The sequence below is a fragment of the Manihot esculenta genome, chromosome 4 (genome assembly GCF_001659605.2).
Source record: "Manihot esculenta cultivar AM560-2 chromosome 4, M.esculenta_v8, whole genome shotgun sequence".
NCBI classification, from domain to species: domain Eukaryota; kingdom Viridiplantae; phylum Streptophyta; class Magnoliopsida; order Malpighiales; family Euphorbiaceae; genus Manihot; species Manihot esculenta.
Genome location: NC_035164.2, coordinates 11344858 through 11363180, shown reverse-complemented (window position 1 = coordinate 11363180; position 18323 = coordinate 11344858). Strand labels below are relative to the sequence as shown.

Genomic DNA, 18323 nt, shown 5'->3' with positions numbered 1-18323 from the left:
GCTTTCGGGGGCCTAAAGGCGCTCCCGAAGGCATGCATGTTCGGCGGCCGAACCTGAGTTTTCCTTCAAGGTTGTTTTTATGCAAAAACTCATTTCCATTTTACTTAAAACCATGAAATACCTTAAAACATTTTATGAAAACATGATTCTACCCTACTAGAGGCTTCCGACATCCGAGATTCCACCGGACGGTAGGAATTCCGATACCGGAGTCTAGCCGGGTATTACAAACTGACTTTTTAAAGAGTTTATAATCACTAGCCATGTCCCATTCACTTTCATCATTATTATCCACCGCATTGTTGTCTTTACTAATCCTACCTTAAATCAACAAAGAACAAAGAGAACTAGCAAAAACTGTGTTAGAAAAGAAAGCACTCAATTGTTTGCACCCTTACCACTCTTTTGCTGATTCTTCAATTGCACTTCAGAAACTAAGGTTAACCAACCAACTACAAGGTGCGTTTAAAAAAAACAAAGAAGAAAACCTAAAGAAAGAAGGAAGCGCAGAAAAACTAGAAAGAAGACACTGACAATTTAGAAAGTAACACACAAACTAGAATTCAAATAAAAATGAACTTGGATAAAAGTTTGAATTTAATTCACTTCAAAGCAAATTAAATATGAATCTATTTAAATCTACCCAAAAAGGCAAGTATCAAAACCCTACAAATAGAATCAGAAAAAAAAAAATTTAAATTTCACTCAGTTCAGCATCATGGACGAAAATTCTGGTATTAAAAGAAGGATTTGATATCAAATTAATTTAGATGCAATTGCATTAAATGTGCACTTTAAAAAATAGGCAGAATTTCTTTTGTCTCTTAATCTGGATTCAACCGAATTCAAAATTCAAAATTGATTCCTATAAATTACAGCCATCAATTGAGATAGGTAAGACAATATAGATGAAAAATGAAGCATATCACAATTTCGGCCAGATCAAGATAAATAAGGCAAAGGCGATTTTTGTTTTGTTTTGTCTTTTTTTTTTGGATTTCAAATTTTTCTTCCAAAAGAGATTATGTGATGATTGATAGTCAAGAAGGTGCAGTCATGAACACACAAGCTTTCACCGAAATCAACAAGGAAGAAAAGAAAAACTCAAAAACCCTAGATCCTAAGATAAATCAGAATTTACCTCACTTTGGCTCTGATACCAATTGATGTGGAACCCTGTGGCACAATCCTCAAACCCACACGCACAAGTAGATATGAAATCCAAAGATTTGATAAACCCACCTCCTATGGCACCCCACACTTAGAGAAGCTGAAACACCAATGATCGAAGATTTAGATGAGAATGTGACAGACGCCACAACGAATAGTTGATAAGTTAGCCAAGATTCCTGGTGCAATTGATGATAGCAAATCCTCACTCTCACTCAAAGCGATACACGCCAAAGGTATGAAAAGAATTTTGAAAATTTAGATTCAAAGCTGCCTCTTACAAGTATTCCTTATCCTTATATAGTAAGGAGAGAAAATAAATAAAACCCTAATACACTCTTCTGAGACTTGGCTGAACTACACAGAAGGCTTAAGCCCAATCACACACTAAAATAACACATCAAACTCATAAGTATTAAAACATAAGCCCAAGATATGGCTCAACACTCTAAAACTTAAAAGATAAAATATGGCAAGAATACAAGCCCAAACAAAGCCAAAATAAAGCAAGTGTTTAAATAATAAAACATAGCAAGCCCATCATGACAAAGTTGAATCTTCGCAAAAGCCTTTCTTGATTTTTACTTTAGGCTTCCCTTTATGTAGTTTTAGCTCACAGGTTTGATTAGGCTCGCTAAGCCTATGATTGCAAGTATTGCACCAAATCTGCCCTATATGAGTTGAAGTACGCCCCAAATGTATATGGATCATATGAATATATTTTTAAATTCCTTTTAGATCAATTTGAATGATATAAGTTTGCTCCACACTAATGTTAGAAATTTCCCCTATTGGATCCGTATCACTATGATTGCAAGTGTTGCACCAAATCTGCCCCATATGAGTTGAAGCACGCCCCAAACATAGATGGATCATATGCATATGATTTTGAACTTCTTTTAGATCCATTTGAATAACATAAGTTTGCTCCACACCATGGTTAGAAATTTGCCCTATTGGATCCGTATTACTCACTAACGTTTTCTCTCCTGCACGTCTCTCATTTTTATCCTTTCTTGTGCAATCACTCTTCTTTGGGCCATTCAATACCTTCTTTTTACTACTGGCCTCTTTTCCCTCATTCTTTTTACTTGTCTCACCTCCCTTATCCAATTTAGCAGATTGTTGTAATTTAACTTGATCTGCATATACATCTTTAGGAGATAATGGTACAAGTATATGTTTTACACCAAGAAACGTAAAAAAAACCTATTACTATACCATCATGAATGACACGCCTATCAATTTGCTATGGTCTACCTAACAAAATATATCCAGCCTGCATGAGTATAATATCACAAGTAACCTTATCTACATACTTACCAACAGAAAATGACACTTTACATTGCTTGATTACCTTGGCCTCATCTCCATTTATTGTTGGAGTTTTGAGTAGCCCTGTTATTCTCCCATCTATTTCGGCCTCTTTGTCTTTCCACCTTAATAGCAATGTTCACCAAGTCTTCTAAATCAACATATGGTTGCAAATCAACCATATCAATCCTTATTTAGACCACCAAAGAAACGAGCCATAGTCTAGTCTTCCTCCTCCACTATGTTTGATTTGATCAGGAGCAACTCCATCTCCTTATGATACTCATCAATAGATTTTGATCCCTGGGTTAATCTTTGCAACTGATGATGGAGATCTCTATGGTAATAAGTAGGCACATATTTCTTCCTCATTATTCGCTTCATCTCTTCCCAATTAGCAATGAGTAACTCTCCATTCCTTCTCCTAGATTTACAAGCTCATCCCACCATATTAGTGCATAATCTGAAAACTCAAGGACAACAAGTTTTACCTTTTTATCGTCGGAATAACTTTGACAATTGAAAACCATCTCCACTTTACGCTCCCACTCTAAATAAGCATCAACATCAGCCTTACCATTGAAGTTTGGAATCTTCATCTTTATGGAGTTTATATTATTATCTACATAGGGTACATGATCATTGAACCTTCTGGTTCGGAAAGGGGCTGATTATGCCTCATTTTCCTCTTCATAGGATGAGATCGTGTGTATCATCATTTTTCTCTTCATAGGATGGATCATGTGTATCATCGAGCAAAGAGATTAATTAGTTTATATTTTATAAAATTGAGACAACTAATGAATTTTTCATACTAAAAAGATTAAATAGTAGCACACTTAATGATGAAAATTAATAAAAGTGATTAATAGATTTTTTTTAATATTTCAGAAATATTTTAATATATTTTTTAAAATTAAAAAATTAATTACAGAATTTTTCTATATTATAGAAATTAAATAATAAATTATTCATATTTAAACTATTTTATCTAATATCCTTAAAAAGTATGTTTAACATAGAAAGTTTTACTATATTTTCTTTCTTATTCCGAATGAATCTAATAACACATCAAATACTTTCTTTATTTTATTAATAAAAAATTTAAATTATATATTTTTTTACAATTATATCAAATACCTTATTAAGGGCCTTAATAACGATAGAGTAAAAATAAAATACAAATCAGAGTATAAAGTATATTTATTAAAAAACGTTTAGGATATATTTATTTATTGCTATTAAAAAAATAACGGTAAAGTATACTTTCATTAATATAAAGTATAACATACATATAGTACTCATACGTTTAATATGGTGGTAAATGCATTTAAATAAATCTGAGAGATTTTAGATTTATTCTCCCAATTCCTAATTCTCAATTAAAAAAAAATAACTAAATCATAATTTTTAAAACACTTATTTTCCATATATATAATTTTTTATACTAAATACGAATATTGCAACTAGTTTAATTATTATTTATTGTATTTTTAATTTATTTATTATGTTTTATAATTTTAAATAATTTATTGATATAAAAAGTTTAATTTAAAAATATAATTAATATAGTCTAAGGAAATAAATAAATCAGCTATCAACCAATGAATCTAATCCTAAATGTAACCTGTTAAATATCAACAATGAGCTAGTCTTTTAGTATTAATATTTAAAAGGTTTACCAAACACGCCTCCGATTATGTTCTTGATAGGAGAAAAGGAACCAGGCCTTTTCAAGGCTGTAAGGGTAGTGTTCGGTGCTTAACATGATAAAAAAATTATTAGTATTTTGAGAGTAATATTAATAAAAGCAATTTCTTTTGATTTTTGGTTAAATCACTACCAGAATAGCCAAATAGGGCCTTGAGTTAGGAGCCACCAGTTGTGGACCAGAAGGCTCCATCTACGAAAGGGGAAAAACACAAATATCCACAGATTGTCAATGAAGCTCATACTTGAAACTTCCACATATCCAGACTTCCAACAAACAAACATCAAGGACCTAATGCCCGGTATTCCAAGTGCAGTTGCACAAAAAGTTAACTTGTAAAAAGAAATTCTTCCAGCATGCACAGTTTCACCTTTAGATGATAGTAGCAAATGCGTGCATTGACATCACAAAATCTTTGTTCCCACTGAAAAAATGTCGACTTTATTTTCAGAACTGGCATCTCTTTGTTGCATGTCTTGGTGGTACATCCCGTGATTTTTGTCTGTATGATCTAATTCTCAGAAGTGAACTACCCACATTTTTTCAAGGGAATAAATCCTGAATATCCAGGATATCAGCAAGCACACCAGCTGCTGTGGTATCATTGCCAGCTCCAGCACCTTGAATGACCAATGGTTGTTCATTATAACAGCGGCTGTATATCTCCAACTGCAATTGCATCAAAGGAAACATTGGTCAAACTTCAAAATGAATTTTTGGCATGACATATGTAACTGCATATTTGGGAAACAGAGATATTAAAATAAAAAAAATAACAAGGGGCATGTTCACACAAGGATATTTAACAACATCAATTGAACAATTGGCTTAAAGATAATAAGATTTTAGTCTTGTGTCAGTTCATGGTAACCAATGAGGATAGTCATGTAAACGCAGATTTGGTGAATATCATAAGGTTAGGGAGTCTAATCAAACCTATGGGCTAAAACTACACAAAGGGAAGCCTAAAGTGAATATCAAGAAAGGCTTTTGTGAAGATTCAGCTTTGTTATGATGGATTTGCTATATTTTATTATTTAAACACTTGTTTTATTTTAGTTTTGTTTGGGCTTGTATTCTGGCTATATTTTATCTTTTAAGTTTTAGAGTGCTGGGCCATGATTTGAGCTTATGTTTTAATCCTTATGTGTTTGATGTATTATTTTAGAGTGTGATTGAACTTGAGTCTTGTGTGTGGTTCGGCCAAGCCTCAGAAGAGTGTCTTAGGGTTTTATTTTTTATTCTACTATATACGGATAAGAAACATTTGTAAGAGGCAGCTTTGAATCAAAATTTTCAAAATTCTTTTCATGCCTTTGGCGTGTATTGCTTTGAGTGAAAGTGAGGATTTGCTTTCATCAATTGCACCAAGAATCTTGGCTAACTTATCAACTATTCGTTGTGGCATTTGTCGGATTCTCATCTAAATCCTTCGATCATTGGTGTTTCGGCTTCTCTAAGTTTAAGGTGCCATAGGAGGTGGGTTTATCAAATCTTTGGATTTCGTATCTACTTGTGCGTGTGGGTTTGAGGCTTGTGCCATAGGGTTCCACGTCAGTTGGTATCAGAGCCATGATTTATCTCATGATCTAGAGTTTTTGAGTTTTCCTTTTCTTCCTTTTTGATTTCGGTGAAAGGTGTATCCATGGCTGCACCTTCTTGATTATTCATCATCACATAATCTTTTTTGGAAGAAAAATTCGAAATCCATAAAAAAAACGAAAAAAAATAGAATCGTCTTTGCTTTATTTATCTTATCTGGCCGAAATTGTGATATACTTCCTTTTTCATCTATATTGCCTTATCTATCTCAATTGATACCTGTAATTTATGGGAATCCATTTTGAATTTTGAATTGGGTTGAATTCAGATTAGGATAATTTATGAGAATCCATTTTGAATTTTGAATTTTGAATTGGGTTGAATCCAGATTAGGAGAAAAAAGAAATTATGCCTATTTCCCAAAGTGCACATTTAAGGCAATTGCATCTAAATTGATTTAATGTCAAATCCTTCTTTTAACACTAGAATTTTCGTCCATGATGCTAAATTGAGTGAAATTTAATTTTTTTTTCTAATTCTATTTGTGGGGTTTTGATACTTGCCTTTGTGGATAGATTTACATAGATCCATATTTAATTTGCGTTGACGTGAATTAAATTCAAACTTTTGTCCAGGTTCGTTTTTATTTGAATTCTAAGTTTTTTTTTTTTTTTTAAGCTTGCTTTTACTTCTTTGACATTGGTGGAGTATTGTTTGCTTTTATCTATACTCTAGGTGATATTTTTCAAGTAGCATAAAACTTAATTCTTGTATCCAAATTGTCAGTGTCTTCCTTCTACTTTTTTATGCGCTTCTTTCTTTCTTTAGGTTTTCTTCTTTGTTTCATTAAATGCACCTTGTGGTTGGTTGATTGACCTTAGTTTCTGAAGTGCAATTGAAGAATCAGCAAAAGAGTGGTAAGAGTGCAAACACTAGAGTCCTTTTATTTCTAACACCATATTTGCTAGTTCTCTTTGTTCTTTATTAATTTAAGGCGGCATGAGTAAAAATAAAAATGTGATGGCTAGTGATGATGAAAGTGAATGGGACATGGCTAGTGATGATGAAAGTGAATGGGACATGGCTAGTAATTATAAGCTCTTCAAAAAGTCAGTTAGTGATGAGTTTATAAGGTTTTATAAGACTCTTGAGAGGTTAACTAAAACTATGGAGAGTTTGAATGTCTCACAAGTTTCCACTTCTACAAGGATACCTCAAAGAACTCTTAATTACAATAATGACTGTGATGATTCGGATGTGTTTGTTGATAATATGTTGCTTGCTGAACATTGTGAGATGCTTGTTGCTAGGTGTGCTTTGAATATGCAGATTAAGGAAGAAAGTCTAGAACAACGGAAAAACATATTTCACACTAGGTGTTTGGTTAATGGAAAAGTGTGTACTCTCATTATTGATGGAGATAGTTGTACAAATGTGGCTAGTGTGTATGTGGTGAAGAAATTGGGCTTGGCTTCTATTAAACACCCTAAGCCATGCAGATTGCAATGGTTGAACGATTGTGGTGAGGTTAGGGTTACACGCCAGGTAGTTATACCATTTTTTATTGGTAGGTACAAGGATGAGATCTTGTGTGATGTGGTATCTATGTAGGCAAGCCATATGTTGTTGGGTTGGCCGTGGCAATATGATAGAAAGGTGCAACATGATGGGTTCAATAACAAGTACTCCTTCACTCATGAAGGACAGAAGGTTATACTCGCTCCTTTATCACCTCAAGAGGTATATGCTGATCAAATAAAAATGCTGGAGAGGGAGAAGGAAGCTTCGGCCTTGGCTACAAAGGGGAGTGAGAGCTTGAGTTCTCCGGAAAAAATGACAGAAAAGAGGGAGTTTGAGGGTAAAGAGGCTGAAAAAGAATCAAGACTAGTTCAAGGAGGGAAGATGGGGAAAGAAAAGGAGAAAGAAGAGGCTAAAGTTTCAATCTCAACCTCTATAGAGATTGAAATTGAAAAGGAAGTTATAATGCATGAATCTAATGTAGTTGTTGAAAATTCCATCAATGAGCTTATAGAAGAGGTTGTGAATGATGGTGGACATGGGGAGCACGTGATTGATGAGGTGGAGGAGGCGAATGAGACTGCTTTGGAAGTTGTAGAGGAGAATGGGTCACATCCACAGGATCTTTCTATAACTAATATTTGTATGCCTAGTTCATTTGTTCTTGATGTGCAGGTTGCTGATGAAAACATCCATGACGAAAGTTTTATGCTATTTCCACCTATTCAAGAAGAGGTCTTTGAAGATACATGGGTTCCTAAAGCTTCCCTTGACATAAATATCAGCAAGATTCGAGGACGAATCTTTTCTAAAGAAGGAGAGAATGATAAGGATCTAATAGGGCAAATTTCTAATAATGGTGTGGAGCAAACTTATGTCATTCAAATGGATCTAAAAGGAGTTCAAAATCATATTCATATGATCCATATATATTTGGGGCATGCTTCAATTCATATGGGGCAGATTTGGTGCAACACTTGCAAACATAGGCTTAGGGAGCCTAATCAAACCTATGGACTAAAACTACACAAAGGGAAGTCTAAAGTGAAGATCAAGAAAAGCTTTTGTGAAGATTCAGCTTTGTTATGATGGGCTTGCTATGTTTTATTATTTAAACACTTGTTTTATTTTAGCTTTGTTTGGGCTTGTATTCTGGCCATATTTTATCTTTTAAGTTTTAGAGTGTTGGGTCATGATTTGAGCTTATGTTTTAATACTTATGTGTTTGATGTGTTATTTTAGAGTGTGATTGGGCTTAGGTCTTGTGTGTGGTTCGGCCAAGTCTCAGAAGAGTGTCTTAGGGTTTTATTTTCTATCCTTACTATATAAGGATAAGAAACATTTGTAAGAGACAGCTTTAAATCAAAATTTTCAGAATTCTTTTCATGCATTTGGCGTGTATTGCTTTGAGTGAGAGTAAGGATTTGTTTTCATCGATTGCACCAATAATCTTGGCTAACATATCAACTATTCGTTATGGTGTTTGTCAGATTCTCATATAAATCTTTCAATCATTGGTGTTTCAGCTTTTCTAAGTTTGGAGTGTCAGTGTCATACGAGGTGGGTTTATCAAATTTTTAGATTCCGTATCTACTTGTGCGCGTGGAATTGAGGCTTGTGCCATAGGGTTCCGCGTCACAACTAAATGGCAGTTTCAATCAGATAAATCCAGTTGGTCATTAAACCTGACATACAAGTTGCTTGATATATAGTGTCTAATTCAACATAACAAAAATGAGGAAAATGCAAGTGTGAGAAAGGGTCAACATCAGAGGAGAGGAGAGGAGGAAGAAGCAGCTTACCACATTGTCGCTTCCTTTCAATCTACCCAAAGCAGAAGTCTTGGGAAGTTCTTGAATGCCAACCTCACACCTGCCAAGAAAGCAAATAAAAAAAAATGTTTATATTGCTAAGAGACATATGACAGATTGAATTATTCTCATTAATTATAAAATCATCAAGGATTAGATTGCAAATATAACTTCTATTTTAGTTAAAATATCAATCATTATCATCCTATTCACAGGTGGATTAAGCTCCAAGTCCAACTTTGACGCAACCTAGCTAATTAACACTCACACACTCCGAGAAAAAAAGAGTATGGAAGAAATTCTCTACTGTATGACTTCATTAGAGTGAAAATTGAATTCTGAAACATAAGATAATAAGGTATTTATAGATTTTTAATTCCTATCCTAATAAGGATAGGAACAGAGCTCTGTAATTTATGAAAACAACTCCTATCAAAATAGGGTTAAACTGATCCTAACTAATGTAGAATTTATAAAATAGCTTCCTAAATAAAATAAAAGACCCTTAAAGTTAAAATAGAAATAGTAGAAAAGTTTAATTAGGAATTCTAAATAACATAGGAAATTTCTTAATAGGAGACAACTACTCTTAATCCTCCATATCAAACTTTTAGGGGAAACTCTCTCAGATTTGTTGTAGAGTTCTCCATAAAACGAACTGGGAATTTAATACCAAAGTAAAAGGATTGCTCAAATAGATCATACTAGGTGATGAGTGTAAATATGTAATCAGTGACATGAATAGTAAAAATAGGCTTTGGGTGCAACACCTAGAGCAGCCAATTAAAACTACATGCCTAATCAAATTCGTTACAAGCCTTCAAGCTGCATGTGTATTGCCAGAAACCTTTTCTAACTCTTGTCCATCTTAAAAGCCTTGAAATTTACTTAAAAAAGAACCATCTTTGCTTTTGCTCTGTGTCAGTTTGTGGTGTTCATTTTATTCCATCCACCTGTTCTACATCTTTGGTCGATAAAATTGCGCATAAGTTAATTCCTATGCACAAAGCATTAAATAAAATATAGATAAAAGTGAGAGAGAGTGAATGGAAAGGATACCTTGAACCCTCAATCACACAAACATAGCGAAGCACATTCCCCCTCAAGGATGCCTTCTTAACTCTTTCTTCGACATCATTGTCAAGTAATTTAATACCAGTAGCCAAAAATTCTTCAACAGACATAACATCAGGTTCCATTTCATCAGGATACAAGCTCTCAATCTAAAAATAGAAAAATGCATAGCAAAGAAACTTCAGAGTTGAAGAGGTTCCCAGAAATTTATAAATTTATTAGGGGACTAACATTCAATAGAGCATAAAATTTAGGGATAATGGCCAAAAAAAACCCTGCACTATTCGTGTTTTAATAAATATACCCAAACTATAAAAGTTAACTAGTATACCTCAAACTAACCGACTAAATTTATTTATACCATACCGTTAAATTTGACCGTTAAATCTAACGAAAATATCACATCATCATCCTAGTTAGCACTAAAAATTAATATTTTAATATAACTAATAATTGTTAAAAAAAATCCAAATTTTATCAATTTCAGCAATTATACCCCTAAACTTTCTTTTTAACAAATATACCCCAAATCAATATTTCAATTTTATTTGATTTTTAATTTTGATTTAGTTTATTTATAATTTCAAACGACATATTTTTAAGATCCAATAACTCATTTTTCAATCTTTTTTTTTATATCGACAAGTGCAACTTTTTGTGTAATTATAGATCATAAGTATTGTGATAACATTAGCTCTAGTAAATTAAAAATCACGATTCTCTCAACTTAAAAAACTAATTATATTTATTATATTCACTTTGACTGGACTGAAAGTCAATAATCTGTTTAATAAATCTAAAATGAATAAATTCATTATATAATACATAAAATATAGTCATAAATTAAATTTTATTTGCTATTTTCGATCAATTAGATTAATGATTGACTTTCAACTCTATTAAAATAGATATAATAAGTATACTTAAGTTTTAGATAAAAAGAATTGTGATTCTTGATTCACTAGTAGTATTATTAGCACAACACTTATAACTGATAACTACGTAAAAAATTGCACTCATCGATGCAAAAAAAATCAAAAAATGAGTTATTGGCTTTTAGAAATGTGTCATCTAAAATTATAAGTAAGTCGAATCAAAATTAAAAATTAAACACATTAAAAATTGATTTAGGGTATATTTGTTAAAAGCATAATTGTTAAAATTGATAAAGTTTAGCCTTTTTTTGACAATTATATATTTAGATTATATTAAATTGTGCTAATTAGGATGATGACATTGCATTTTTGTTAAATCTAACAGTCAAATTTAACAGTAGAGTATAAATAAATGTAAGTGATTAGTTTAGGGTATATTAGCTTTTATAGTTTGGGGTGTATATGTTAAAACACGAATAGTTCAGGGATTTTTTGGCCATTATCCCTAAAATTTATAAGTTTCCTAAATAAAAAAAAAGTAGGATCGAGTTGGAACTAACTTTAATGTCGTCCAAGTTAACCCGCCTTCCAAGAAGTCGAGCAAGAATTAAAGCCTGTTTAAAATCCAAAAGAATAAAGTATAACAATTATACTCTCCGTCCCATAATTTTTGTCTACTTTGCTTTTTCACACGTACTAAGAAAGATAATATTTTTTATTAACTTTTCAATTATACTCATCTTAAAAACATTAAATTTTATTAATTACTAAGAGATTTATGAGAACTAAGATAAAATTAAATAGGGTTATAATAGTCAATTTATACGTTACTATAGTTAAAAAAAAAAAGAAGACTAATTTTGAAACAATAAAAAAAAGAAAGATGGACAAAAATTAGATCTATTGGTCCAAAAAGACCCAAACTTTATGAGTTTTTACATTTATATTCTAAATTTTTAATTTTGGATCAAAAATCTCCAACTTTTAAATTTGTTGTAATTGTAGCAACTTTTAAAATTAATTTTGACCATAATTAAATTAGCTCACATGGCACACTATGTGTCATTATTTTTAGCATATAAATAATTTGATTAACTTAAATTAAATTTTGGTTAAAACCTTAAATTTCTAATACCTAAAATCCTTAATTAAGATTCTTATTTAAGTATGAGAGAATTAAGTATTTCAATTATATAGTTTAAGCATTTCATATAATTAAGAGTTTAGGATTTTAATTAAGGTTTAATTCCAATTAATCAAGTTGCTTACGTGATAAAAACAATGACATATAATATATCTTAAAATTAATTTAAAAAGTTGCTATAATTACAATAAATTTAAAAGTTTGGACTTTTTGATCCAAAATTAAAAGTTTAGCCTATAAATGTGAAAACTCATAAAATTGGGATTTTTTGGACCAACAGGCCACAAAAATTATTATGTATTTATTATGGACTTGAACAAATTTATCTATATTCTCATCAGTGGCACATGGTACACTTGAGAGACCGTCATATAACATCCCACTTAGTGTTGTGAACAGACAAGCCAACTTTGCAGATCAAAGATATTATATTTCTAGATAAATCACAGTACCAGACAAGCCAAATAATACACTTTAAGGTTTCATGAGCCAAAGACCAAGAATAAAAAATAGTGATTGTGTCATATGTAGTTTTGAGGGACTAAAAATAATTGTTTATCATAATAAAGTAACTGGATTAAATTAATTTCAATATTGAATTATCAAGATCAAGAACCAGACCATGCTGTTAAGATAGAAACCCTAACTGATTGGGTATTGGATGGAAAGGAAGGGAAGAACAGAAAGGAAGTAAATAAAGGAAGAAAGAGAGAGAACTAGATTGAGAGTAATTATAGAAAGAGGCTGGATTAACAGAATCTAGACTGAATGGAATAGTATTCTATATCAATTTATACAGCTATTCTCAGTCATTATGACAGTTACAACTGCCCTCCGTTTTTGGTAACTGCTCCCTAACAAACTCTCCAGCCATAACAGCTTTCCCTACATTTTCCTAGTTGACCTTTCTCCTATATTTAACACATGCACATACAAATACTACCAATAAACGGCAATGAGGTCTACTCAGCAGATGATATACAAACTAGAATTGTTTGTATCGCAACTAGATGCATAGAAACTTGGAAAAAAAGGCATATATAACCAATCATCAATATTGAGCAGATAAATATACAAACCTTCCTTGCAACATCCATCCCACTAAGGTCATCCCGGGGATCTGCAATAAAGATATTAAATTGAGAACAATATCACAGAGCTCCCTTGAGTACTATCGTAAGAACATGGGATCCAAGGAAGCTGAATAAAAGAGTCTCACAAAATAAATCTGAAGACACTTGTATTATGGCTAGTAACCAGAAAATACTCAACACAATTTTATTTATCTTGTTAAAGGAACATTATGGAGATAGTTTGATCATGTCTAACATAGGGAGCTAAATGCACAGTACAAAAGTTTGATATGTTAAAGAGGAAGATTGAGAAAGGGAACGGTAGACCTAACATGCGAAGGGAAGTAAAACATTACAAATACTAATGCAGACTTGGTGTCTAACAGAGCTGAATGACAACAAAGTATCCAGAAACTCAAGACCAACTAGTTTGAGATTAAGGCTTAGTTTAGCTGTCTTGGTTGTTGTTCTTCTTATTGTTGTTAAAGAAACACTATGAGAAATCATTAGCAAAGTAGAATTGCAAGAAGTACAAATCAGGAAAACGACTAACTAATCAAAATTTTTAAAGTAACTCTGTTAAAATTGTTCTGGTACATTTCTACCACAAACATAATTTGAACAAGTCAATTCTCAATTCAGCCATGATCACAATACTTGTTACTAAATTTCAAATTTTATCTATAAAATCTCCATAATCTTTTTTTTTTCTAATTTTGAGTCATTGTCAAATTTATATCAAAACTTAGATTGCACCTGCTGTTGATAAAAGCACTTATGTTTAGAAAAAATATAAGTTAGATGTTATTAAAAAATTATTCAAAATTCGACAAGTTTTAATCATAAAAACAAAACAGCTTTTTCAAATAGCTTTTTTCACCATTTTTTTTTTCCTGAAAGCAGTTTTGGTCTTCAAAGCATAATTTCATAAAGGCACTTATTCAAACAAAACTAAAGTTAGTGATTTGCTGATACCAATTTTAGAAACTTAGCTCAGCATCAACTAAGTTCAATGACCATCGACGAATCATACCAGTCCAATTAATTGATAAACCACAAACTTGATAAGTAAAATATCAGCACTTAGAAATACCATTAGCATCACAAGTCACATGGATTTTAAATCATAATCACATGGAAGAAAAATGGGACTTTTGTAGCCAGAACATACTAGTCACAGCTATTGCTACACAGGTTCTTTTGTAAGGAAAGGCAAAAGGCCAAAAAATAAATTGATAGTCAAGAAGTTGACGAAAATTTGGCTGCTCTGATCATCAATGGTTGATTAAGTTTACGTTACATTTTATTCACAAGTGGATTACCTAGCTAATGATTTTTGGACGAGATGCTCAATCTCAGGATAGAGAGATACATTTAAAAATAAATAACAGAATAGAAAATAAATGCAAAAAAAGAAAATCAAATGATGTTATTTCAAACCAGAATAGCACCTCAAAAAAGTAATTTCAGAAATGAAACCCAAAGCAGAAATTTATCTCAGCAAACATTTCCATATGCAACAATTGGAAGACAGCACAAGATTTATCGGGCAAAAAAGTGATTGAAGGGAAAATTCAAAATTGCAATGAGACCTGGTTCAGTAAAGCCCAAACTTTTGGCAGTCTTAACAACTTCACTCAAAGGCTTCCCACCTTCAACCTCACTCATTACATATCCCAAGGTACCTGTTACAAGAATTTTCAAATTGACAAACACATACATGTAGTAATGGTATAACAATAAATGCAGGCATCAGAAATGATCCAACAATGCAAGCACATAATCAAAGCCAAGGAAAATTTCTTACCACTCAAACTCCCAATTATGCGATGAACAGGATCTCCTGACAAGAGTATACGATTTAAGGATGCTATAACAGGAAGGCCAGCACCAACCTATCCAGTAAAAGACATTTATGATTTTAGCATATAGTATACTCTTTATGCTAAGACAAAGTAAAATACATTTGTAACAACGTGCAATACCAAAGTAAAACCATGAATAAACCTAAAATATTAAAAAAAAAACTTGTCTATACTTGTTGAGACGATGACATTAATAAAGGAAGATGAGACCTCTAATCCTTATTTAGGTCCAAAAATTAATGGCCTTTTAAATCTAGAACTGAGGCCAAGATATTTATATCTTTTGGTACATTAACGAGATGTATAAACCAATGAAGAATCCATGGCTAAAGTGTAATTATAATGGATTATTTCTCCGGTGTAAAACAAAATGGCATTTGCTACTTTACTATGACCATCTTATAATACCTTAGCCAAGCCAATGGTTTGACCTTAGCATACATCTCTTAGCAACTATATGAAGCTCAGAATACTTTCGCATATATCAAATTTGTCACAGATTACTCACTGGTTCTGATGCTAGAAACTGAAATGTTTAAGCAAGAATGCCAAAAGTTTTACATATTTGAAAGTACAGCACATTCCACTGCAAACTCAAGCATGTACACCACCCAACTTGAAGGTTGAGCAACAAATAGAAGTAACATTAACAACAAGCAATTCCAATATTAAGGTAACATCAATACAAGTTTCAGTGTTAAATCCTGCTCAGTTTTTCAACTGAAGGTTACACAATTATTTTCTTCATTCTCCGCCCATGTTTTGCATTCCACTTTCAAAAAGTTAAACAAATAATAGTGATAGATTCATTAACGACAACTTCACTTACAGTAGACTCATGCCGTATGCGACGTGGATAGGAATACAATTTGTCATAATCTTCCTGCAAGAAAGGGTACAAAATGTTCTCTAGAACTCCAGAAATGGAATGGAAAGAGAAAAAATTGGAACCACAAACAAAAGTAATAGCAAGAAGTGAAGCTTGTCTACGGATAAAAGCTAAAAGGAGTAAAGAATTGACAGGAATTGAGCTTTCATTTCTTGAGATATGTAAATGATAAGCAAAGAGATAAACTAAGACCAGAGAATCTTATGATTGTAAAATCATCTCCACCATTCCATTTTATCACTTTCTTTGTCATCCAACCTAGTTTAAAGAAATCGAACTTCACTTCTCTTCAGTATCATCATATCATTTCTCCCATAAGTCTTAACTAAGGTCGCCAAACACCTTTTCTAAGAAAAATAAAAATAGCAAAGATAAAAAAAAAAATGAAGGTTGCAAAAGTGGTGTTAGCACAGTGTCCAGATACCATAGGAAAATCATTTCCAAGGCAAAAATTGGATTATGCAGGGTGATTGTAGCCTCACAAGAATGCTGGTTGCTAGACCAGAAACTGATGGCCCTACGCACCCTCAAAATCCCTTGTAATCCCCAAAGGTTAAAAAATAGTCTCAAGATATATATATATATATATATATTGAAGAACCATGAGACATCCCAATGATCCTAAGCCCCTTTTTTCTATTAGAAACTAACAAAGCTGACGGCAAAAGTTCATTACCAATCTAGAAGTAAGAGGCTTCTTGTTTGCCAGGACAATACAACATCCTAAATCAACCACTCGGTTTAGCACTCCAGTAGTCTCAGAACTTGCAGAGCAATCTACAAAAGCCAAGCCTGTAACATCATAAAAAATAATAATAAAATGTCAGCTCAGAAATCAGAAAATATAGAAGCCAAATGCTTGGCCACTTCTCACTTCTCAGGCTTCAGTTCAAGTGATAGAAACAAACAAAAGAGTTTGCAATAACAAGTGAAAAATTTTCATCGCTAAGAATGCAATTCACTGTTTACATTGCAATAAGTTAATGTCTAAAGCTCTAACTGCTTTAAAAATCAAAACATAAGAACAAAGGAGAGGAGCTCATTGAAACACAAACCTGTTGATTTACCCAGAAGAGCTGCAATATCTATTACTTTTCTTTTAGACTCCGAATTCAAGTATATTAGGCATTCATCTTTGGATAACACAAAACAAAGAAGCATAAGCGATGCACCAAAACTAGATTCCATCTTTATCATGCAAACAGGTATACATTAAAATGTCCTCACCAAAGTCAGCAAGCTTAGAAAGAGATAAACCATTCAACTTCACCCGGCAAACTTCAACTAAAAATTTATCATTTAATTCCCTGGTGAATACATCAGATGCAACAACTAATGATTTACTGTCACAGACTCCCACAACTCGCAAATGGACTCCCTGCAACAACAAAATAAAAGCAATGTAGTTAACTGAGTAACGAAACACAAATTTGACTAAAGATGCAATTTATCAATCTCACAAGTATTTTTCACCAGTCACCTATATCTAACTTGGCAACTGAGTTGCTAAGTGCAACTAAAACTTTAACTAATCATCATTTGAATCACGGATACACAAAATTGACACCAGTGATCTATAGATTGATCATTTGGGGAGCTAAAACAAGTTGCCTGCTTTATTCAATTTCCCGTGAGATACTAAAATGGGTAGCAATTTTCGGAACCTGTGACCAAAAAAAAATAGAACTTAACTAACGAATGCAAATAAACCTGATTGGCATGAAGAGATCTGCAGGAGACAATGTGTTGAAGGAGCTGGCGACCAACACCTCCACAACCCATCAGAAGCAGAGGTATACTCTTCATTTCTTCTTCTTTTTTTCTGATTCTGGATCAGTAGATTTTGCTTCACCTTCAGTCCTTCACTTGGTGGAGGGGCTTTTGGGGTTCCGGGTTTGGGTAGGAAAAATTAAAAATACTCAAACAAACTCTTAAGCAGAGTGAGCACTTTTCCACTAAAACTAGAAAAATTCAACCCAATCAAATTGATTTGGTTTAATGGATTTGATTTTTTATCTTGTACAGTTTGGTTCGGTTACTTATTTTCTATAAGTTCGATTTTCAATTTGGCTTATTTGTGTAAAAAAACCGACAAACCGATTAATCGAAACCCTCAAAGTATTTATCCCCTGCCCTTAGTCCGCCGGTCCCAAGTCCCAATAACCTATTACACCCATTAAAGCCAAATGATTTCTCTGATCTCTCATTTTTTTGTTTCCTTGTCTTTGCCTTGCCTCCATTAACAACCCACATAATATGAAGCTTAAAGATTTCTCCTTTAACGCTTCCGTTCCTTTGCATCCCTTACCAAGAAATTACTCAAGTGAATATGTTTAG

At 32.6% G+C, this 18323-nt stretch overlaps 1 protein-coding gene across 3 annotated transcripts; it reads right to left on the bottom strand.

The window, feature by feature from the left end:
- Positions 1 to 4288: 4288 nt before the first annotated feature.
- On the bottom strand, positions 4289 to 18113 carry LOC110607563 (bifunctional aspartokinase/homoserine dehydrogenase). 3 transcript variants are annotated; one of them, XM_021746698.2, is made up of 12 exons: positions 17697 to 18107; positions 17214 to 17364; positions 17042 to 17119; positions 16663 to 16778; positions 15927 to 15980; positions 15040 to 15127; positions 14825 to 14917; positions 13239 to 13279; positions 11576 to 11629; positions 10126 to 10289; positions 9058 to 9127; positions 4289 to 4864 (listed from the first exon to the last, which is right to left on the bottom strand). In XM_021746698.2, the coding sequence occupies exons 1-12, from the start codon at positions 17790 to 17792 to the stop codon at positions 4739 to 4741; spliced, it is 1131 nt and encodes a 376-aa protein (XP_021602390.1). In that variant the 5' UTR covers positions 17793 to 18107; the 3' UTR covers positions 4289 to 4738. The 3 variants fall into 3 exon arrangements, with proteins under 3 accessions (XP_021602390.1, XP_021602391.1, XP_021602392.1); XM_021746699.2 differs by lacking the exon at positions 11576 to 11629 and having other exon boundaries at positions 17697 to 18113; XM_021746700.2 differs by lacking the exon at positions 17042 to 17119 and having other exon boundaries at positions 17697 to 18105.
- Between the last annotated feature and the right edge of the window lie 210 nt (positions 18114 to 18323).